The 24,600-nt window shown below is 42.0% G+C and overlaps 1 protein-coding gene across 2 annotated transcripts in view; it reads right to left on the bottom strand.

Annotated features, from left to right (window-relative positions):
* The window catches only part of LOC132875436 (sodium/potassium/calcium exchanger 3), a 134,829-nt gene that overhangs the window by 25,820 nt on the left and 84,409 nt on the right, over positions 1-24,600 (bottom strand). For both annotated transcript variants that reach the window (XM_060912209.1, XM_060912210.1), the window contains exons 3-6: positions 8,356-8,432; positions 5,459-5,533; positions 4,942-5,026; positions 3,325-3,428 (exon numbers count right to left, since the gene is read on the bottom strand). In XM_060912209.1, coding sequence (XP_060768192.1) covers positions 3,325-3,428; positions 4,942-5,026; positions 5,459-5,533; positions 8,356-8,432 — 341 coding nt within the window. The remainder of the gene's footprint in view (positions 1-3,324; positions 3,429-4,941; positions 5,027-5,458; positions 5,534-8,355; positions 8,433-24,600) is intronic.

The following is a 24,600-nucleotide window of genomic DNA, read 5'->3' as shown; positions in this document are numbered from 1 at the left end:
TGTTATGCACAACTTTTGAAGTGTCAATCAAGATTTTCTCCAGAAATGGCAGAAGGAATTACATGCAAGAATAATGAACACCTCAGAACAAGAGAACACGGAATCTGTTTTCACTGGTTTTCATTTTATATCTTCACTTAACATTTAGTATTGTAACTTTTTTGGTTGCTGTTCTTCAGATTGCAAGACATCATTTGCTTCAGGAATTGTTTTATTTTTAAAAAAAAAGGTAATTTTTAAAATCTGTTATAAGGCACTATTAATCTGCCATGATAAAATTTCATTCGTCTAAACAGGACCAGTGGTTTACGTTACACTCACCAGCCACTTTATTAGGTACACCCATACACATGCAGTTCTCTAATCAGCCAATCCCTTGACGGCAGCACACTGCATCAACTCATGCAGATACAAATCAAGAGCTTCAGTAAATTAATAATGTTCACGTCAAACATCAGAACGGGAAAAATTGTGATCTCGAAGTGTGACTTTCTTTCACCGTGGCATGGGTGTTGGTTTGAGCCAGATGGGCTGGTTTGAGTATTTCAGAAACTGCTGATCTCCTGGGGTTTTCACACACAACAGTCTCTAGAGTTTACACAGAATGGTGTGAAAAACAAAAAACGTCGAGTTGACTGAGCGACAGTTCTGTGGGTGGAAACAAATGCCTTGTTGATAAGAGAGGTCAGAGGAAAATGGGCAGATTGGTTCGAGCTCTCAGGAAGGAGATAGTAACTCATATAATCACTCTTTACAACCGTGGTAAGCAGAAAAGCATCTCAGCATGCAACAGCAGAAGACCACACTGGGTTCCACTCCTGCAGCCAAGAACAGGAATCTTATGGTGATGATACACAGGGCAACTTTTTGGGCAATGTTGCTGGGCAATTGCGTTTTGACTCTTTTCTATTGAGATTGGGCAACATTGTTTCTTTCTGAATGGTTTTGATAATCTCTGGCAACTTTTTGAGATAAGCCAATCAGAATGCGAGTATCGAGTCATGTGACCTCCGGTGAGGTTCGGATCAGAAATTTCAAACAAATATGTCGGCCGCTCAGTGTCAGTGGAGTGAAGAGATGGAGAGACTCCTCATCTGTTTTTACGCCGGTAAGTTGTTATTTTAATATTCTATATGGAGGAATTTACCTCACCAAAGCTCTAAAAAACAACAGACAGCTTGATTAAATGGTCACAGCAAAAATTAAGACATCGATTTTTTTTAGCTAACTGTAAACTGCCGTTGCTAACTGTTGTTGCCCATTGTTAGTTGCCCTGAAAAGTTGCCCTGTGTCTCACCTAGTTGCCCGTTGCCAGCAACATTGCTCGGCAACATTGCCCAAAAAGTTGCCCCGTGTATCATCACCATCAGAATCAAGAACAAGTTCCTAATAAAGTGGCCAGTGAGTCTATACTATACTATTCTGTACCAGGCTTGCAGTATTCGAGTCCAACTTGTGCCCTTTAAAGACTCGTGACTTGACTTGGACTCGTGCATTAACTGCATTCGGTCTCGTCAATTGGAGATAAGGGCTTGGATTTTTTCTTTACTTTTTGTAACATGCCATAATAATTTGGTATACGATATTTATATCTACATTAATTTTTATACTAATTTCGTGGAAGAGAATGCACATCCATCTGTTCATACGTCATGTTCAGGAACAAACTAACGTTAATGGCACTAAAATGCCTGCAGAGAAGCCCCTAGGATTGTCCGCTTTGCTTATACAGACTTCTCGTGCAGTGGGAAAAATGCACTGCTATGCGTTCCATATGTAGAAGAACTATCGAGGAGACGACGGGGACAACCTCGAACTTCAATCGCCATTTGGCAAGACTCCACCCAGAGAAGGAAGTGACACGCTATGTTCATTGCTCTGTTGATAGTGGGCGGGGCTTGCTCGCTGAGCGATGAACTAGCTAGTGTTAACCCTCTCTCGTGTTATTTGCCCTGTTGATAGTGGGCGGGGCTTGCTGAGCGATGAACAAGCTTTTTATCTGTAGCCTGTTACCTAAAATGGGGCAGTCGAGCAGGAACATTAGTCCGACACAGTAGCAGAGACGCTTTCACATAAAGGCAGCAACAGCCACCGTCAAATGGTGTGGTTGGAGTCATGTTCTCGGACTCGACTCGAAATTTTCTTTAATGACTTGGACTTGAACACTGGGGACTCGAGCCCGGACTCGGACTCGAGGTTTAGTGACTCGACTACAACACTGTTCTGTACTTTACCACAATGCTGAATTCTCAATTCAGATTGGTCGCAAAGTGTTGATTCATTTTCTCTACAGTAAGCAATAAGTTTTTATTTACATTAATATCTAATCCATTATCATTTTTATATTAACGACTTGCACAGGGTCTTTTAAGGTGAACACTCCACACAAATGGATTAAAAACATGTAATTGTTGATATGCTGATGGTTTCTGTGAGCATTTAGCATTTATGGAAGGAGCCTCTACAAAGGAAAGGGAAGTCTATGGGTTTTTTTTGGCAAATGTTCCAAAAAAACATTCAACGTGACTATAAAAGAATAAAACATACACTACCGTTCAAAAGTTTGGGGTCACTTTGAAATGTCCTTATTTTTGAAAGAAAAGCACTGTTCTTTTCAATGAAGATCATTTTAAACTAATCAGAAATCCACTCTATACATTGCTAATGTGGTAAATGACTATTCTAGCTGCAAATGTCTGGTTTTTGGTGCAATATCTCCATAGGTGTATAGAGGCCCATTTCCAGCAACTCTCACTCCAGTGTTCTAATGGTACAATGTGTTTGCTCATTGCCTCAGAAGGCTAATGGATGATTAGAAAACCCTTGTACAATCATGTTAGCACAGCTGAAAACAGTTGAGCTCTTTAGAGAAGCTATAAAACTGACCTTCCTTTGAGCAGATTGAATTTCTGGAGCATCACATTAATTTGTGGGGTCGATTAAATGCTCAAAATGGCCAGAAAAATGTCTTGACTATATTTTCTATTCATTTTACAACTTATGGTGGGAAATAAAAGTGTGACTTTTCATGGAAAACACAAAATTGTCTGGGTGACCCCAAACTTTTGAACGGTAGTGTACCATGTGTTTTTCTTTAATAAATATCATCAGCATTGGGAAACTGCTGTGACATAAGACCTTAAGATGTGCTGCTATTGGAAAATAATCAACTTCAGGGCTGTAACAGTAACTCTGCTTTGCTGTTGATTACTTTCCTTGACAAAATGTACATATTTAGAAGTTTAGGAACAAGTCCACACACGTTTCCTGTTTCCTGCATCCATGTGCGTGTGTGTGAAATAAACAGACGGAACAGATGGTCACCTGACCAGCGAAGATGCCACACACTCCGATGATGACGAGGATGTTGAAAACAGCTGACCCGACAATCGTTCCCACTCCCACGTCCCCCTTAGTGATGAATACACCTGTCAATCAAGCAGAGGCTATGATTAGCTTGAAGGGATTCCTGCTTTCAGGAACAGTTATAATGATCTGAAACGGATACCCAGTACTCAGATCCGTCACGTAACCGATTAATCGAATTATTTGAGATTCCGCAATCATATTTTAGTCAGTAAAGCAGAATGTGTGGACAAACCTGAGGTGAAAGGTCATCAGTATAATGAAAATTACACATACAGTATTGTGCAAAAGTCTTGGGCACATGGAAAAAAAATGGCTTAAAAGTAATGAAATGAAATGTTTCAACGTTAAAAAAAATACTATAAACAGTAATCAGTAAGCTATAATAAATGAAACAAAGTCGATATCTGGTGTGAGACGATCCTTTGCTTTAAAAAAATAGTCTCGGGTCCAGTGAGTGCAGTTTTATAATGAAATGAGTTGTAGGTTTTACTGAGCATCTTACAGAACCAGCCACAGTTCTTCTGGACACTTTGACTGTCACACTCGCTTCTTCATTTTGCACCAAAACCCAGCAGCCTTCATTATGTTTTCTTTTTTAATCTGGAAAGCGCTCTCTTATGTAATATGCTGCTCAGATACAAACTTTTTTTTTTTTTTTATAGCTAGAAAACGAACGGGGGCGGCACGGTGGTGTAGTGGTTAGCGCTGTCGCCTCACAGCAAGAAGGTCCTGGGTTCGAGCCCCGGGGCCGGCGAGGGCCTTTCTGTGTGGAGTTTGCATGTTCTCCCCGTGTCCGCGTGGGTTTCCTCCGGGTGCTCCGGTTTCCCCCACAGTCCAAAGACATGCAGGTTAGGTTAACTGGTGACTCTAAATTGAGCGTAGGTGTGAATGTGAGTGTGAATGGTTGTCTGTGTCTATGTGTCAGCCCTGTGATGACCTGGCGACTTGTCCAGGGTGTACCCCGCCTTTCGCCCGTAGTCAGCTGGGATAGGCTCCAGCTTGCCTGCGACCCTGTAGAAGGATAAAGCGGCTAGAGATAATGAGATGAGATGAGAAAACGAACGTTTGGATCTCTAAAAAGTTTTTGTACTGACTTGATAATGTAGAAGTCATAAAATAGAAATCTATAACAAAGATTGTATGAAAGACGTGCCGAAGACTTTTGCACAGTACGGTATATTTGTTCTATGTTTCTTTGAATTATTTGTCACTATACGGTAGTTTATCATGTAACAGTGAGATATAGTCAGTGATACTCATTCAACTCTGGATAAAATTTAACAGGTCTTATGACACCATATGATCATTATGGCACCAACGAACAACACTGTGCACGTCTGGGGTTTTAAAGTGTCTGTCAATAAAACAAACAAACAAATTATGAAATAAATCCGAACACAGATACACATATTTTGGTTCTAATTCCTCGAAGTGGCCTACTTCCCAGACCGATTAAGACCCTTTTAACTAAAGGATTTTTGGTTAATACTCACTTAATAATCTTTGTGTTACAGAACTACGATCAATCACGCTACATAAATGAAACGACACAGAAGCGACCTCTGAACTGACCAATCAGAGAGGTGAAGAGCTCAGGGGCGGAGCTTCCAGCAGCCATGAACGTAGCCCCGGCTACATCCTCACTCAGGTGCAGGTTCTGAAGCAGAAGAAGAGAGACGATGATGCAGTTAGACAGCCTAAATTGCATCCTAAACGCACCGCAGGGATAAGAAAGTAGGTCAAGTAAGAGAGTCAATGTGAAAAGCGTTTTCATTGGACACCCCAAAATGAGGTACATATCTCATGGGATTATGATTCTGTTCAATCTCATTTCTTTGCCTAAGCTCCTTTTAGTGCAGTCGCTCCCCACAAAAGCGGCATTATCTGAGGTGGAAAAAGCCCTACTGGTGAGGAAAAACCCTCCAATCTGAAGGGAAATGTATTTTCCAGATGCTCCTCATTAGCAAGACCTTTAACTGGATTTACTGACACGTTGCGCTAACTTGTCAAATGAGCGACAGGGAACAAATTGAGCTGCCATCACTTAGTCTGGCCACCCGTATGGCGTCCATCCGTTGTAACTTCTCACCTCTGAGATCTTCTCCAGGGAGGGAACGAAGTAGTCATCACAGACGATAGCAAGAGCGTAGAACATATAAATGGCCTGGAAGAGAGAGAGATTGGGGGGGAGAAGAATTACCCCTTTGATAAAGTTTTTCTTTCATATACCTTCTCAGAAAAAGTCCATGACAAAAACAGAAGGTTTAAATTAGTACAAAGTAATATTATACAGACACGAGTGTTTTACTGGGAAATACACCACTTGTATTTTTCATCCGAGCTCCATCCGGGACATGGAGAACCAAAACCGTGACATAAATCTCTATATGTCGGTCATAAGGAAATCGATGAATTGCTTTGATAAATTTGGGTACTTTTTGTTTGTGAATGTGTCGATATAATAAAAATAAACTCGCGCGTTGGCTTGAAGCTATATATATGTTATTTACCAGCTGGGAGGTCCGTATGGTGAAATACCGTGACCGAGGTCTTGAAAGTACTGACCGAGGTCACAGTATTTCACCATACGGACCGACCTTAAGCTGGTAAATAATATATATTTTTTTCTTTACCAAATTCTAACAGAAAACGAGAGCACCCGAAAGGGAAAACCGAGCCGAGGCAAGCCGCCATTTTGAATCCTCATTCACGGCTGTAATGCAAATGGCTTCCTCCTCGGCATACAAGTGCACTTCCATGTCAGGAAAAAAAAACTGCATTTTGCCGCCTATGTAGTCCCCTATTTATACAAAATTGAGTAATTCAGGATTCAGCCATGTTTTTGCTCGGCGTTAGCAACAGTTACAGGTTTTTAGCTTTCTCCTGAAATGTTTTCTTTTATTTCTTTTTCCTCAGGATAGTAAAACTCACTTTCGCTGTGAAGACTGTTGTTATCGCGATCCATGCTGTAAAATTAATGCTATTATGCTGAGAAATGCTGGCAAAAATTTATAAGATTTTTGATAAAAATCTTATAAATAAATCTTATAAAAAATATAAATGTTGACAAAAAAATGCTACTATGTTGTTTGTCATTGTGAATGAGCGAGTCACCAGAGGTCCGTAACCAGGTTCTGTAACTGGGGTCCGTATCGTAGGATACAGACCCGCTCGCCAGCCAATCAGAGCGCAGGATTTGATGGAAACCGGACCGTGAATTAACAGTTATTCCACAAAATCAAGTCGTACATGAGCTGATAGCTGATGAGACGCGTAGCAGTGAGTTGGCTATAAAACGTTGTACGACAAGATTGAGTGGAATAACTGTTTTATTCTATCCACATTCACTGGATTTTGAGAAACACAGCATTTTTATTTTTTGCAAATTCGATACATAAAAACTTTATACAAAATGTCTGACAAAATCATTTCCTTTTAGAATGTAAACAAACCGGTGAAATGACAAGAGCAATTTGTGAAAAATGTGATAATAATAATTCTTGAAAAATAAAAAAGGATACGTTCTTACCATCAAATACTTTTATTCCATATTTTGTTGCCTTTTTTTTTGTATTTTTAGGGGTTTTCTTCTTCTTCTTTAGTTTTTTTTTTTGGCAGTTGGCAAACCAACTTAAAGGTGCATTACTGCCACCAACTGGGCCAGAGGGTTGAACAGGCGATATTGGGGGGGAAAACAAACAAACAAACAAAAAAACAAAAAAAAAACCCTATATTCTTTTAGCTATTTCTGATTCTTTTAAATACTTGATAATTTTTGGGGTTTTGTTTTCGAGTAGTTTTTATTTCATCCTCGGTTGGATCAGCAACACGCTCCACCATTTTGTTTTTCTCTACTCACGGTATATGAGCTGATAGCCTAGTAGTAGAGTAGCCAATCAGAGCGTGTGATTGCTCATATCCAGTGAATGTGGGTAGAATAATTCCTGATATTTCACTCGATGACATCACTCCCAGTGCTTTCCTGCTGGCTCGACATGCATTGTCAAAATGGTGAACTGGTTCAAAGTTAAAATTCTTTTGATTAACTTGCTTGTGTAGTTTCTTTTGTGGATGTGTCCATATAATATAAAGAACATTCCACAGTGGCATGAAGAGATGAAGCTTATCTTCTCGTGTTGAAAAATATTCACGTTTTCACGTCGTTCACTCGTGATATCCATTCACCACTTGAAAATAAACTTCCTATCTTCAAGCAACCGTGTAATATCTTTTATTTATATATATATATATATATATATGTGTGTGTGTGTGTGTGTGTGTGTGTGTGTGTTTATTCTCCCAGTGTCAAATTCCTCTATTCAGAGTCTGCAACGCTACAGTAGTTCAAAGTGGTACACTATACAACAAATCAGTCATTTCAAATAGCCTTAGTTTAATCAGTAATGGATAAGTGTTATAAGATAACTGCTGTCACTCTTCAGCCATGTTAGTTGCTTATCAAGACCTTTGTAAGCAAAGACCTGGACCTTTACAAATTTTACTTGAATACTTCTGAGCTAATGATTTCAGGATAATAATAATAATAGGGCGGCACGGTGGTGTAGTGGTTAGCGCTGTCGCCTCACAGCAAGAAGGTCCGGGTTCGAGCCCTGTGGCCGGCGAGGGCCTTTCTGTGCGGAGTTTGCATGTTCTCCCCGTGTCCGCGTGGGTTTCCTCCGGGTGCTCCGGTTTCCCCCACAGTCCAAAGACATGCAGGTTAGGTTAACTGGTGACTCTAAATTGAGCGTAGGTGTGAATGTGAGTGTGAATGGTTGTCTGTGTCTATGTGTCAGCCCTGTGATGACCTGGCGACTTGTCCAGGGTGTACCCCGCCTTTTGCCCGTAGTCAGCTGGGATAGGCTCCAGCTTGCCCGTGACCCTGTACAGGTTATGGATGGATGGATGGATGGATGGATGGGTCTGGGGTGTTTTTTGTTTTGTTTTTTTGCAAGCACTGAAAAGAAGTGTACTGTGTGATTAACTCACACAGAGCACATGTAGCAGCACGGCCCCTCTCTTCCTCTGTTCCTTGGTAAAGACGTCTTCAGGGAACTCATGGATGGCTGAGATAGAGAGAGAGAGAGAATTAAACTCCTCATTGTAATTGCACATATTTTTGCAGTTAATCTTTGCTAATACAGCACTTTAAATGGATGGATGATGATGTACCTAGCATGACATGACTACATTTCTGTCTACGACGACAGAGTCAGTACTTTCTAATGTAGCACAAATATGTGACTTATCTCTTCAGGTTTGATTCCAGTGTAATTAAGTGTTCTATGCATATCTCATATTAGTATAAATATGGAGGTGATTGTAGGAAATTGCGTGCGCTGATTGGTCGAGAGATTCGGATTATTTCTCGATAATCACCTCGAGCGACTTGGCAAAATGGCGGCCAATCGCTTTGTCACTGTAAGTGAGGAAGAATTACAAATTATGAAAGAAAATGCTGTTCCTAAAAGCAGAAAAGATGCGACGAAGTTTGGTCTCAAACTATTTAAAGGGAAGGTGGGATTGGGATTTATTTGATCTATTTCAAAACAAAGGATTTTGTGCAAGTCGGCGTAGATAAGTGACACAAGTCTGCGCTGCGCCTTTATTACATTTACGTGCTGCTTTTGAACTTTGAAAGAAATTAATTTTTTTTTAAATAAATCACCTGCGTATTCATACTAAAACAATTATCTGCCTCAGGCTCAGTGTATATTGGTGAATAATAACCTTGACTTTGTCTCAGTTATTATTCACCGATCTTCACTTCGCCTTCAGTGAATAATTGTTATTTATTCTATCCGCATTCACTGGATATGAGCAATCACACGCTCTGATTGGCAACTCTACTACTAGGATATCAGCTCACATACCGTAAGTAGAGAAAAACAAAATGGTGGAGCATATCAAGTCAGATATATGACTTCGTTATCAAGTATTTAACCCAGTCGGTGGCGGTAATGCACCTTTAAGTTGGTTTGCCAACCACCAAAAAACCCTAAAGAAGAAAAACAAAATGGCGGAGTGTGTTGCTGAACCAGCCGAGGACGAAATAAAAACTATTGGAAAACAAAACCCCAAAAAATACAAAAAGACAAAAAGCAACAAAATACAGAATAAAAGTATTTGATGGTAAGAACACATCTTTCTTTATTTTTCAAGAATTATTATTATCGCATTTTTCAGAAATTGCTCCTGTCATTTCGCCGGTTTGTTTACATTCTAAGCGGAAATGATTTTGTTGGACGTTTTGTATTTGTCGAATTTGCAAAAAATAAAAATAAAAATGCTCTGTTTCTCAAAATCCAGTGAATGTAGATAGAATAAAACGGTTATTCCACTCAATCTCGGCGTACATGGTTTATAGCCAACTCGGTGCTACGTGCTTCGTCGACTATCAGCTCATGTACGACTTGATTTCATGGAATAACTGTTAAATATCGGGGGGGGGGGGGGGGGGGGACTGAATTCGTCATAAAAATCCATCTTGCCATGATATCGCTGTCATCAAATCTCAACCAGACCCGTTGCAACAAGGTAGGCAGACTTGGCAATTGCCTAGGGCCCCAGCCCTCGAAGGGCCCCCGCTGCCGAACGACTGGTTATGTATTCAATAGCAATGACAACTTTTTGAGCGCGGCAGCGCAGCGTCTAATGACACTTGTTGAAATACCCTAGTTCCAAGGGGGGGGCCCCCTAATGCACAACAGCGCCTCCCTACATGCTTTGGCCGAAAATTGTAATGACAGTCTGTTGTCAACCCCTCAATGCCCATCTCCGTCCAGTCAAGTGGTTGCAGAGCTCCGCGGCAAAAAAAAAACAAAATCAAATATGAAGCGAAATTACCCCTCAGGGAGCCAGAAGAGAAAGAAGAAAAGGGAAGAGGAAGACAGAAAAAAACAAGACACTGGTAAGTGAGAATGTACACACTCATTAATACCAAGCGGGTCGACAAGCAAATTTGGTAGCTAGCTTAGGTTAATGGTAGTTATCTTGTAGACAGTGTTTATAACAGTGATGTAAACGTTGTCATGTACAACAGGCTTACAAACTTGCAAGGACTGGCCCGCAAGCAGCAGTTTTAGACATTTTGCCCATGATTCTAGTTGTGTATTCTTAAATTTTTATGTGTTTTTCTATACCTTTTGCACTTTTCTGTGAGTACTGGTTCTTATTAAGATTCTTATTCATGTTTGTAATCATTTAATCACCATTTGAAGTTATTTCTACTTGTGTATATACTGTAAATATTTAGTGTTGTGTTATTTGCACATTTTATATTACTTTGTCTTATTTTCATATTTGATATATATATGTGTGTGTGTGTGTGTGTGTGTGTATATTTTGTCTATTCTTGTGTTTAATTGGGTTTGATAATTATTTATGAGTGATTCCACGCTTATGGGTACTGAAATGGGGACATGAACTTATTTTTAAAAATTCACCTAAAACCATTTCTTTTTTTTACCATCAGGTCACAAAACATGTAATCTTTAATGAATGATATGTTAAAAGATAACTTTAATTTTCTGAGATGTAATAAAAACATATTTATATGCCAAAGTCAGAACGTAACAGAAGTGTTGTGGACATATATATTCTCAATTTTAACAATGTAGAATTACTTTTTGAAACATAGGAAGGTGATGTTTTAGCAAATATAATTAATAAACATGTGTAGTAGAATAAACATACACATTCTTTCAATAAGATTAACATGGTATATAGCTAGATTGTAATTAATTTGTAACAGACGCGAGATGGACAATCGTAACAGAAATAATGTAACAGACATCATTTTGGAACTCATAGGCTTGACTTTGCCATATAAATATGTTTTTATTACATCTCAGAAAATTAAAGTTATCTTTTAACATATCATTCATTAAAGATTACATGTTTTGTGACCTGATGGTAAAAAAAGAAATGGTTTTAGGTGAATTTTTAAAAATAAGTTCATGTCCCCATTTCAGTACCCATAAGCGTGGAATCACTCTTATAATAATGTAAAGAGTTCATTTATTAAGTAAAAATCATAAGAATGATTACAATATGTGTGATGTTTATTTATTAAGTCTTCAGTGGGTAGGCGGCCATAAGGCCTTTCGTCGAGGGGGGATAATTATGGGCCCTAGATCCCCCTTTGCCTAGGGCCCCCAAATAGCTTGAAATGGGCCTGATCTCAACCATGATGTTTTTTTTCTTACCAGTTAAACTGCATGATCAGAATTTAAATTCAGTTATCTCTGGCTCAGGTGCTCTTTGTCATGTGTATACATGTGCATGTGTGTTGTCTCTTGTGTGTAAGTGCAGCAGGAGCCTTAAGCACTCCATGTGTGCAGGTTAGAACAGCAGTCAGGCAGAGGAGAAAATGAACTTTAACGACTGAAGAGAGCTCTGTCTATTTTTAGCAGCAGAGCATCATCACGCCACCGGAGGCTCACACACATATGTAACAAGACTGCATCGTCACGCCGCCGCCTCCCTTACACACACACGCGAGAATCCTGTCATGTGATGCAAGTGTGAGGCGATATTATTGTCCAGTCCTGACATACAGGATTGTAGTAGTAGTGCCGCCAGTGTGATCTGCGTGCATGTCTGTGCACACATTTATAGACGAATAAACATGAGCTCAAAATGAAAATCGTCCCTGACTTTCTCAAGCCTGATATGAGTCGGTGTATGACACACTTCCGGCACAGATTTTGTAAATAGGTAAATCTCTAGAGCCCTCAGCATTTGATTAGATTTTCATTAATGGTGTCATGATGCGATTATAAATGGATTTTTTATGCGTTGTAATGCATCTATTTCTTTGCTGGTAAAATTTTCATGAAGAACTAGGTCTTAGGTATTTCCATTATGGCTTTCGGAACACGTTTCACAGTTTAAAAAAGATTTTTTTGTACTTGTATTTATGTATTTCAGTGCACAATCACATTGTTTATCCTAGTCAGGGTCACAGTGGATCTGGACCACAGTGTGCATGAAGTGGGGTTACACCCTGGATTGGAAGCCGGTCCGTTGCATAGCACCATGCACACAACACACTCATTCACACCGAAGGGCATTTTATCTTCACCAATCCACTTATTGCCATGTTTTTGGGAGGTTGGAGGAAACCAGGGAGCCCAAAGGAAACCCACATGAACAGAAACCCACATGCGTACGTTTACTAACCCATGCTCAGGATTGAAAATGCATCCGGGCAACATCACACGAGGAAAATCTATATTCCAAAATCAAAACCAAAATGTGCAATGACACAAAACACAGAGAACAAAACTCAGATTTAAAGTAACAAATGCACGATTTTGTGATGAAACCCTAAAGCAATGTCATGTAGACAAACTAATAAAAAATAGCCTCAACGAGGCTGTAGCTCATCCCGGCCACTGTTCTTGTGTGTGTTTGAAATCCGTTCAACCCTGTGGAAGGCGTCGCGATTTTTGTGAAATTGCATATGACCCCTGTGTAGCCGCATCCATGGCAGGTGGCGCCACCTGGTGAAAAATTCTTGTTGGAATATGTCTTTAGAGTCTTCTGGGTGAGTTTCAGTGAAAACATCCCAGCAGTTTATGAAGAGTAGTGTTTCATGTGACGAGTCACCCAAAAATTTCAGACGCCCAGAAAATGTTAAATATGACAGGTGGTACCACCGTCTTGACAACTTTTATGCACACCCACCTGAGGAACATTGTATGCGAGTTTGATCAAAATCTGATCAATCCTGTAGGAGGAGTAGCGATTTTTGTAAATTGTGGACGGATGATGACGACGGACGACATGTGATCACATAAGCTCATCCGGCTTGGCCTACAGCCAGATCAGCTAATGGGCTGACATGGAACAGGTGAACACAATAAAGGAAGAAACCAATGATGGGTCACAGGGTGGAGACAGGAACAAGACAGAAGGTACAAACTACTGTTGTATTCAAGACCACCTAAACCACCAAGTCATGACCGAGACCAGAGTATATCAAGACTGAGACAACACCAAGACTTTGAAGGGTTGAGATCAAGTCAAGACCAAGACCAAAGCAGGGTGAGACCGAGTAAAGACCAGAACCAGACTATGGGTGTGGAGGAGGTGGGGAGGGGTAATGGTTGTGAACAGTAACGAAAATTTCAAATGAGCAACGAGTCATGTTATTAGTCCCTTTTGGGGGAAGCCATGGCCTAAAGGTTAGAGGAGCAGCTTTGGGACCAAAAGGTCACCGGTTCAATTCCCTAGACCTGCAGGAATGGCTGAAATGCCATTGAGCAAGGCACCTAACCCCCAACTGCTCCCTGGGTTGTTCTGGGTATGTTGTATGCCACTCTGGATAAGAGCGTCTGCTAAATGCCTGTAATGTAATGTAATTTGAAGCAGTAAGTTTTACATCCAATTACAGTAACAATGTTAACAAATAAATCAGACATTACACAGGCAATTTAGTGAAATCCCCACAGTTGTAGTCTTGACCGGTCTTGAAAGAAAATCCAGAGTCCTCTATGTCGGAGACTGGGACAAGGCCAAGTAAAAATATGGTCGATTCTGAGACGAGACCGAGACCTTCAAAAAGTAGTCTTGAGACAACACCAGCACATACGTAAGCATGTAGAGTTGGTTGCCATGGGAAGCGCAATGCAAATGGAGAAACCATGACAGTCTCCTGAAACACAATCAGGCTACAAGACAGAGTGCAGTCTTTTTATGTCGCTGAAACTCAAATGGTGTTTCATTGTGCTTAGTGCACTACCTAAGTTTTACAACGTCTTTATACTATACTCTATGTAGTGAACTCATAGTTAACAGTGAGCCATGTGGGATGAGTGAATTCTTCCTGCATGGATATGAGAGAGGGCCGATTTTTACATCCAAGTCAAGCATCATGTAAAATCAAGCTAGATTTGAAAGTTTGTGATAAAAGCACAATAACTCCTCATACTATCCTCTTCACGATTTACTGTATATGATACAAACACACTAAAGTGTTACTGCTCATCTTTATTCTGTCTGTAGCAATACTGTATAACATTAAAAGCAAACAGAATGCAATGAATATTAAATCCGTAAAGTAATGTCTGTTACCTTCTGGCTCTCCCTTTTAGTTATGCGGTCATAGTTAGTCTTGCTGGAGTCCCTGCTGTTCTTACTCTTTAGGTCAGGGCTTTTCAAAGTGTGGGGCGCGCCCCCCTGGGGGGCGCCAGAGTTCTTCGGGGGGGGCGCAACGTGAGAGACAAAATGGATCGATTTTTAGTACCTAAAGCTACAGTGAGTGAGGAGACAGAGTCTGGGCCAAGCAAAAAAACAGAGCCTCCAGGATATTGCGATTTGCAACTTCAGCGCAAATTCAACCAATCCCCGCGAATTCAGGGCGGTGTTGCAATTATATCCAATCACCGCAACTTTCCCGCAAATTTAACCAATCGTTGGCGTCGTCTTGAGGTGACGTCGACAAACTACCTTCCGCCTTACTTCTGGATGTCTATGTTCAAGAGAAGCAGCATGTGCGCAGTGTTGCCAGATTGGGCGGTTTCAAGTGCATTTTGGCGGGTTTTGAATATATTTTGGACTGGAAAACGTCAGCAGTATCTGGCAACATTGCATGATGTGCGAGTCAGTGTTTATGTAGGCTTAAATTCTGTTACTGAAAGTGTGTTATGTTTACAGTGAAGGACTGTGTGCACTTTATTTTTTTTTTACTTAATACAAGAAATTAATGGATGCCAACATTTTTGCCAAAATGGTATTTTATTTTCCATTGTTTAGGCAGCTTCAGCATCATACTGTGAGATTCTGTTCAAATTGTTTTTTTTTCTTCTATGAAGCCTGAGCCATTTATTTTATTAGTTTATAATTATTGTTTAATTTAGTCTTCAGGAGAGACTGCCTGCACACAGCACTAGTATTAATAGTTTTTTTTCTTACATGAAAGCTGAGGCATTTATATTCTATTTTAAGGTAACTTCATGTTGTGCTGTGAGGTTCTATGCACTTTAACTTTTGAACCAACAGGAGCATTTGGATAAGTAAAGCCTATTTTTCTGCATTTTTGTAGTCCTGGTAATCTTTTATATTGGTAAAGTTGTTTATAGGACCATTTCTCAGTGTCTTTGTTTTTTTAATCAATAGTTTTTCAGTAATAACTTAATATTTAACATATCACTCAATTTTAATCACAAAAAGAGAAAATCGCAACAATTTCTCGCAACTTTCACTTCCTCCCGCAATGTAATCGCAACAAAAACCTAAAAAACACCGCAACTTTCATCGCAATTTTTTGGAAAAACCCCCGCAACATCAGACATTTTAGCCCGCAACAATCACAAAAAAGGCCCGCGGAATCCTGGGGGGACTGAAAAAAGAAGGAAGTATGACCACGATTATTTAAAGTTTGGATTTTCATGGACTGGATCTGAAGATGCTCCACTGCCAGTGTGTTGTCTGCCAAGAGGTGCTAGCTAACGATGCTATGAAAGGTTTAAAATGTGTAAAACAAGATGTTTTAAAAAGCACAGATGTTTAAAATGTGAAAAAGAAAAAAATAATGTGTACAACAACCATTCTTTTTTTAAATACGAATGGAACATTAAGTATAGCAACAACAAAAATTGTAAGGGGGGGCGCTGTTGTTTATTTGCTCTCCGAGGGGGGGCTCACTCTCCCACACTTTGAAAACCCCTGCTTTAGGTGATATTGGGCAAACCTAACGACCTGTGTCCCCCCCGTCTCTTCCTTCTGTCTGTCCCTCTCGGAGTTACATTTCGATCCTGAGACACCAGTAAGATGCTGAGTCTTCTGCTCCTCGGACTCGCCTGATCCATCCTGATGCCCTACTTCTGGCTTGAATCTCATCATGTCGCTCCTGTAGAGGACGGCCCCATATGGACAGTCAAAAGTCGCACTTAGAAGACGGCTCTGGATGATTACAGTTTTGCTATGATGGCTGAGGACGACAATTGAAATGATAACTTTAGGATTGCGGTCGTCATGAACAGTTTTGCTCTCAAGTCTCCGTCAACGAACAGTTGATAACATCAACAAAACAGACTTCATGCTAAAACTATAATGAATTTCCTGGTTACACAGTTGTACTTTGTGACTCTATAGGACACTGTTATAGAAGCGAGTTATTTATAATCACGCTATCTGTTATCACCCAGGTGAGGATGGGTTCCCTTTTGAGTCTGGTTCCTCTCGAGGTTTCTTCCTCGTGTCGTCTGAGGGAGTTTTTCCTTGCCACCGTCGCCTCAGGCTCGCTCATTGGGGATAAAATTAGCCCATGTTTAAAGTCTTTAATTTCCTGTAAAACTGCTTTATGACAATGTCTGTTGTTAAAAGTGCCATACAAATAAACTCGGCTCGACCGATTACAATCCAAATGCAATGTTTAAAGAAATGATTCTTTTTTTCTGATGACATTTTTAAACTAAAAACACGCATACACTTATGTAAAAGCCAAGATTCTGGCATTTTGCTCATCGATGAAGAAGCCCAATGCTAATCCGTTTTACTTTTATTATTCTTCATACCAGAACGTACAAGAATACAGAGACTGAACACGGTTTTGGGAGTAATGCGAAGTTTAAGGATGCATATATGAAGGTAAACAGACACATACGGGATCAGGATCATTTGTGTATCTGGAGTCTGGACTCTTACAGCTCAGACTGTTTAAACACACATTAACTCAGCAGGGATGCCACATGGCCCCAGGATAATCTCACTATCTCTCCTTCCTCCTCTCCAGCATACTCTCTCTCTCTAGTCACTTTCTTCTGCTTTTCTTCTTCATCCTTTCCTTTCCATTTTCCATCACACCCCTCTCCCACTCTATTTCCATTTCTCTCTCTCTCTCTCTCTCTCTTGTTCCTCCTGCCAAAAGAGGGGCATGGCAGCGAGAAACCCTGGACACCCGAACGAAAGGTTTTTTCGCAGAGCGGCTTCGGTACAGCCAGTTGCCATGGAAACCCTCTCCCAGGGGGGAAGTTGGTTTGTCGATGGGCTGCCGTGGCAAGCCTATAGAAGTCAAGTGGAAGAATGAGAAACCGGGTGGAGAGACGTACTTTTCCCATGGACTCGGGTTAGCGGATGGAAAAACAGGCCAGGAACAGAGAGAGAGAGAGAGAGAGAGAGAGAGATGACAGGCAGCTGAGAAGTGCAATCGCTAAAAATATTTATTTTTCCTCACCAGCTCTCAGGAGAGAGTTTGAGAGATGGAGTATGAGAGAGCAGAAAAGCCGTGCCTATCATAACCAGGAGAACAAACTGAACTCCTATTTTAACACAGCTGCACAATAAATCCTGTTTTAAATATTATCCTCAACTGATTAAACATCACTGAGTGCAAAGTGGTCAGTGAGTGTCGGATTCACTGTTTATTTGCTTTAAAGCGGTGATGCTCGCTCCTACCCTACTCATCTAAAATGAATGGCTTGGCAACTCATCCAGCTTTGCGTTAGTCAGCTATTTACTTGATAAGTTACTAATTAGTTGAGTTATTAGGCGCAGAGTCATTGCTAGGGCGTAATTTTGGATAGGGACGCTAAGGACGTGTCCCTACCAATATTCAGCTGCTACTGTGTAATCACAATCAATAAAACCGATGTCCTAACCTGAGCAATGATTATATGGCACACAAAGGGTTAAATGTAGGACACTGCTAATAATCCCCCCTCTAACGTAGATATCATTCTCTGATTAGCTACCTGTTTCTCGCTAACTTACATGGTTGGCTATCCCAGCTGTCACTCCATCTGCTGTAAAAGCAGCACACTTCCCACAGCAGCCGTGACTACCCGCCCATCAACCCCCCGTATCTCACACGTACACACCTGACCTACCCGACGCACCCCCCACTCTCCGTCAGCCTACAAATTGAGCTGGACTTTGATGTCTATGCATGCTTGCCCTACGACTCGCATGCTGACTTGAGTGTCATGGATGACGGCCCCCCTCCCACGAAACGAGACATTCGTTCATTCTTCTTCAAAGTCAACAATGTAATGCCGCTTTTCCACTACCAACGCGGCTGAGTTGGGCTGAGCCGTGCGGTGCTGAGTTGGGCTGAGTCGAGCTGAGTGGGGCTGTTGGAGTTGCATTTCGACTACAACCGCACTGAACCATGCTGGCTGGAAGTGGGTGGACACATTGGGTGGAGTTAGCGAAAGTGGGTGGACGTCACGTGATGTCGTTAGGCGGCGCAAACAGTGACATCAGTGATCTTTTAAGCGGTAGTCTCACGACCCGGATAGTAAACAATAAACATGGAGGACATGGAGTCGTTAGTGTTGCTGGTCTTGGTGCTGTGGCTTGTTGTCACCGACAACGCCAACAGATACTGGCAAGAGCGTATAGATGAGGCGAGGCGCATAAGGCTTCAGAAATTCTCGTAATTCGTAATTCTTCTTCTTCTGGGTTTACGGTGTTTACAGATCCCAGCGTGTGTGGGCATGTGAGGACACTCCTCCTCACCAATCAGTGCACAGGGGAGTGTCTCCTCACGCCCCCAGCCCCACTCGGCTTGGTTTGGCTCGCTTCAGCCCTACTCCAAAACTGTGCGAGTTTTGGGTGCTGAGTAGGGCTGAAGCGAGCTGAGTCATGCTGCTCTGAGGTAGTCGAAACGCGAGCCGTGTCGGGCTGAAGTGAACTGAAGTGAGCTGAGAAAGGGTAGTGGAAAAGGGCCATAAGTGCAGGGTTTCCATCGAGCTTGAAAAACTCAACAAAATCCTTTTGATGTATGGAAACCCTTCATAAAAGTATTGCTGCAGCTCCTTAGGCAGGTTTAGCAACGTGACAGGACGCATCAGAGCTAGGCTACTGCATAGCTGCAGAGAAAAGGAATACTGACCTGACAGAAATCTGCCAGCATTTTGTCTCTGTTACAGACAGGCGTAGGCATGTGTTTGGTTCTTTCAAATAGGAGCAACCAGTGTAAACTAATTTGCTTGTGTTTGAGCATCAGTAACCAACACATTTACATTTCATTTATGTGTACTTACATGTTGTAGTTATGTGTTTCAGTGTTCTTGATAGTATGTTGCACTTTTGCAGCCCTTAACATCCTGCATGAGTAAAGCCTCCTTGACTTTCATTACATTACATTACATTTAGCTGACACTTTTATCCAAAGCGACTTACTGTTACTATTTTGGTACAGGGTATTGGTTACAGTCCCTGGAGCAATGTTGGGTTAGGTACCTTGCTCAAGGGCACTTCAGCCATGGATGGAGAGGTAGGGAGAGGTAAGGGTGGGATTTGAGCCTGCAACCCTGGGATCCAAAGACCAACTCCCTAACCATTAGGCCACGGCTGCCCTCATTAACCTATAAGATCTGCATGACGTGAAATTATGATTGCTCATGGAAAAAGAAAAACACCTTTCGGAAGCTCTGCCTTGGATCACTTTTGTGTCCCCACCAATGTCAAAATCAAAGTTACTCCCTTGAGTCATTGACATTATAAGTTAAAGATTGGAAAAACATCACCTGGTCTGTAGTTTTAGTGAATCTGTTCCCACTGTAGCCTTTGGTACGGCATGTTGCGTGCTTTGAGACTTTTTTGTTCATCATGGATGTAAAGAGTGGTTTACCGTGGCCTCCCTCTCAGCTCGAACCAGTCTGACCTGAGTTTCCCAAAAGCATCGCGGCACAAAAAAAAAAAAAGCCTCAGTGAAACTGTAGCTCATACCGGCCACTGTTGTGTGTGTTTGAAATCCGAGCAATCCTGTGTGAGGAGTAGTGATTCTCGTGAAATTGCATATGACCCCTGTGTAGCCGCATCCGTGGCAGGTGGCGCCACCTGGTGAACAATTCTTTTTGGAATATGTCTTTAGAGTCTTCTGGGTGAGTTTCAGTGAAAAAGTCCCAGCAGTTTACGAAGAGTAGCGTTTAATGTGGCAAGTCACCCAAAAATTTCAGACGTCCAGAAAATCATAAATATGACACGTGGCACCACCGTCTTGACAACTTTTATGCACACCCACCTGAGGAACACTGTATGTGAATTTGATGGAAATCCGGTCAATCTTGTAGGAGGAGTAGCGATTTTTGTAAATTGTGGACGGACGACCAATAGACGGCGCGTGATTGCTTAAGTTCATCCGGCCTGGCCTGTGGCTGGATCAGCTGATGATCGTTAAATGGTAGCGCGAGCAGCACAATGAACGTTCTCTGTCTCTCTTAAGACGCCCTTAGCGTTAAGAGGCTTTTGGGAAACCAACTTCTGTCCATTGTCGTTTTTACCTCCAACAACTTCGTTGGATGAGGTTATGTTTTCGCCTGTGTTTGTTTGTCTGTTCCCAACATAACTTAAAAAGTAGTAAACGGATGTTGATGAAATTTTGACGAAAGGTGAGCCATGAGTCAAGGAACAATCTGTTAGATTTTGATGCAAATCCAATTATGTCTCTTGGCGGAGATATGCACTCTACCAAGCGCCCTTCTAGTTGTATGCTGTGATAATTATTTTAGCCATTAATATCCAGGCCTACAGTGAAATATATTAATCTGTGTTTTATTCCCTCTTGTAGTGATCATTAACCTTCCTCATGTTCCAACATGATCAGCTCTGCTGTTAAAACATGGCTTTGTTTAAAAAACAGCTGAAACATCTGCTCATGCCCACCCCAGGCCCAAACTGTCAGAACACATATTCATCACGGCGACCTTTCACCCCGTGGCCACGGCCTTCTGATCCTATCTGATCCAATCGGGTCTTGGAGTGAGCAAGCTGTAGCCAATCAGATGCTGGTTTGGTCCCGGTGGAGCTGCACAGCCCCCGTAGCCCCCGGCAATGCACGGCCTTATAACCATAACAGCTTGTAGTTTGGCTGACACTAGTTCTGAGTTCTGTGTATTTTTCTTTTCTCACTTGTTTCACAACTGATCCAATCAAGAGTTGTGGATGAGGGTCAGAACCAGAGCAGTGATGTCGTGTAATATCTGTGTGAGCAATGTGTGGGTTTCATGTGATTTAAGATATAATCAGAGGGTGGGGGGGATGAGTGCAGAGCAAAAACAACACAAGAATGAGTACATATGCATATTTCACTAGTGTGTGTTAGAGAGAGAGAGAGAGAGAGAGAGAGAGAGAGAGAGAGAATGTTGTGTTGACTGCAGAGTCTGCAGGACATCCTGGAGTCCAGCTAAGTTATCAAGTGAAAAACACTCCAACCCCGGCAGAGTCAGCACCACTACATGCACTAAAACCCCATGAACACACACACACACACACACACACACATACAAATCCTGGTCACATGCAAACCTCTGACACATTTCCTTTAAGCACACACATTTGGGACACTCGTGCACTCCAGACTGTGGAAAAAGTTGACCTTTGCAGAAAGAAATTGCTCCTTAAGGAATGTTAAAGCCCGGCTCTGCCTAAACCCATATGTTTCAAGTTGATATTAGTGTCTAATAACCGTAATATAAGTTTACAAAACAGCTTTCTGTCATGCAAGATATAATCCTGTTATGAAAATGTTCACTTAGCTGGTATAAAAAGAACAAATGAACCATCGACATCACTAACAGGCTTACCCTACGTTCAAGCAACAAGTCAGCTCGTGCCACTCCTATTTTGTCTCTTTTGTGGGCGTGTTGCAAACACTATTGTTGTCGCTTGGGGGCGTGGCCTGCCAAGCATTTTTTTAAGTAGCTAAGTAGTTCAACACAAACTCACACAAACTAGTTTAAAGGAGAACTAAAGTCATTTTTAAATTTGCTTTATTTCTTAATTAACGTGTTACTCAATTACGTTTTCGGTTTTAGTAACTGTGGCAGCGGGGGCGTGGTCAAGCGTCGGTCTGTGAATGGAGGGCGGAGTCAGGGAAGGTAAGTGGTAGGATCACTGCACCTGATGGGAATTAACCTGTGTTTGTGTCTTCCCCAGTGACCGCGCCCTATATAAGGAAAGAGAGAGCAGAGAAAGGGAGCTCTCTCCCCAACCAGACCACTTGTGTGTGACTGGGAGAGTGTGAAAGTAAAAGCTGAAAAGCTAAAATAAAGGAGTTTGATGAGAACTCAGATCTGGCCTGCCGTGCTTCTGTGCTCCACCCACCTGCTCTGATTTTACAGTGGTGCCGAAACCCGGGATCGGAGTGCAGAAGGGAACAGCCCCATGGAGTCCTCCCCCTTCACAGACCGACGCTTGACCACCCCCTCGCTGCCACAGTAACCTTATATCGTGATTCGTATTGGCAACTAATCGCAATTAAATATTATACTTATCGGCCTATTCGGTTTTTAGCCATGTTGAATTTAGTTCGTTTGGTCCACGGCAGGCGTCGCTTATCCGCGCGATCTTCACGAGACTTGTGCGAGACTTCGAAACATGAAGTGTCAGCCAGGTGTCAGTGCCGCCATTTTGAAAACTGTTTTCCAAACTAAATATTGCACAAAAACGAGTTTCCATGACGATTGCTGCCTACTTTTTTCAAACTTTCCTGATTGCTATCAAAACAAACAAAACTTCCGGCTTGATTACGTCAGCATTCGAAAGAGGGCGCGCGCGTCTTTTGACAACGTTGGCAGATGTTGGTCACTTTGATTTCCGCTGTACGTTTTACTTCCGTCCTACGATGTCTCGCACAGGTCTCAACGAATCTCGTTTACGGCCACTGCTTTGACATATGGACTGATATATTACAGAGCATATTTCAAACACTCATAACTTGCTATAGCAGCGACAAAATAGCGATCAGAAATGCATTCCTATATTTAATAAAACGAGATAAATAGAATTTTGATAATAAAAAATTTGCCTTCAGTTCTCCTTTAACACAATTTTCAAAATGTTCTAATCGACAATAATAGCAATATATAAATACTATTTAAAGTGACACAGGTCGATGTGCTGGTTCAGGAATCATTGAATCCACTCCCCTTTCTGAATTGTTTGAGCTGATACCCATCCCCATAGCTGGTATGCATCATCTTGTTTCAATACATTTTATTTCCTAATGCGGGGCGTCCTAACCACGTGTTAGTCCAACCGCTCGCTTGGCAGCCGGTTGGGAACAGTCACGTGAGGTGAGGTCATACGCAGGTCAGGGGTCGCAACCACGGAGCCACAGCAAACATGGCGGATCGCCCAGATCGAACAAAGACTCCTAAACTGAGACAAAAAGCGACGATTTTAAGATAGTATCTGACACTGTCAGAGGCAAAATGAGCCAGAAAAGGGGGGGGAATGGCCGACAAGCCGAGTAAATACTTTTGGCTCTCTGTGGCCAAGTTTACATTAGACCGTATCTGTCTCGTTTTCTTCGCGGATGCACTGTCCGTTTACATTAAAATGCCTGGAAACGCCGGGAAACGGGAATCCGCCAGGGTCCACGTATTCAATCCAGATCGTGTCTGGTCCGGTGCTGTGTAAACATTGAGAATACGCGGATACGCTGTGCTGAGCTCTAGCTGGCGTCGTCATTGGACAACGTCACTGTGACATCCACCTTCCTGATTCGCTGGCGTTGGTCATGTGACGCGACTGCTGAAAAACGGCGCGGACTTCCGCCTTGTATCACCTTTCATTAAAGAGTATAAAAGTATGAAAATACTGCAAATACTGATGCAAATACTGCCCATTGTGTAGTTATGATTGTCTTTAGGCTTGCCATCCTTCCACTTGCAAGTGGTAAGTGATATGCGCTGGGATCACACACACAGCGGCTCAGTCCCGAATCACTGCTCGTGCGCTATACTCGCGCGCTCTGTGAGCTGCGCAGGGCCGGAGTGCGCACCCTCCAGAGGGCACTCGCTGTTCAGGGCGGAGTGATTTGGAGCGCAGGATGCCTGCGGAGCCGAGCGTATCCGTGTATTGGCGTTGCTGTGTGCACGCGAATCGTGTATTGGTGTTGCTGTGTGCACGCTAATCGTTTTAAAAACGTTAATCTGATGATCCGCTGATACGGTCTAATGTAAACCCCACCTGTGTCAGAGGCTGTCGGTCCCGCCATGTCTGTTGCGACCTTGCTCATTATAATATTATAATGAGGATAAACTTCGGCAGTTTATCCTCATCGTGGTGTTTTTCCAGCTCATTCTTCTTCACAGGCATGAGGCAGCGGGCAATACAGCGTGTTATTGAAGCACCTAGGGGTTATTCGAGCTCCACAGGGAACTATTCATCTTTTTAATACATCGACCTGTGTCACTTTAAAAGTTGAAACCAAAAACGCAACCTTCTGAGCCTGATAAACACCTCCTAAAGTCTGCGCTACTCCCAAACACTGCACGC

Source organism: Neoarius graeffei, chromosome 28 (assembly GCF_027579695.1).
Source record: "Neoarius graeffei isolate fNeoGra1 chromosome 28, fNeoGra1.pri, whole genome shotgun sequence".
Taxonomy (NCBI): Eukaryota; Metazoa; Chordata; class Actinopteri; order Siluriformes; family Ariidae; genus Neoarius; species Neoarius graeffei.
Note: the sequence above shows the minus strand (reverse complement) of the source record. Positions and strands in the feature narration are given on the sequence as shown.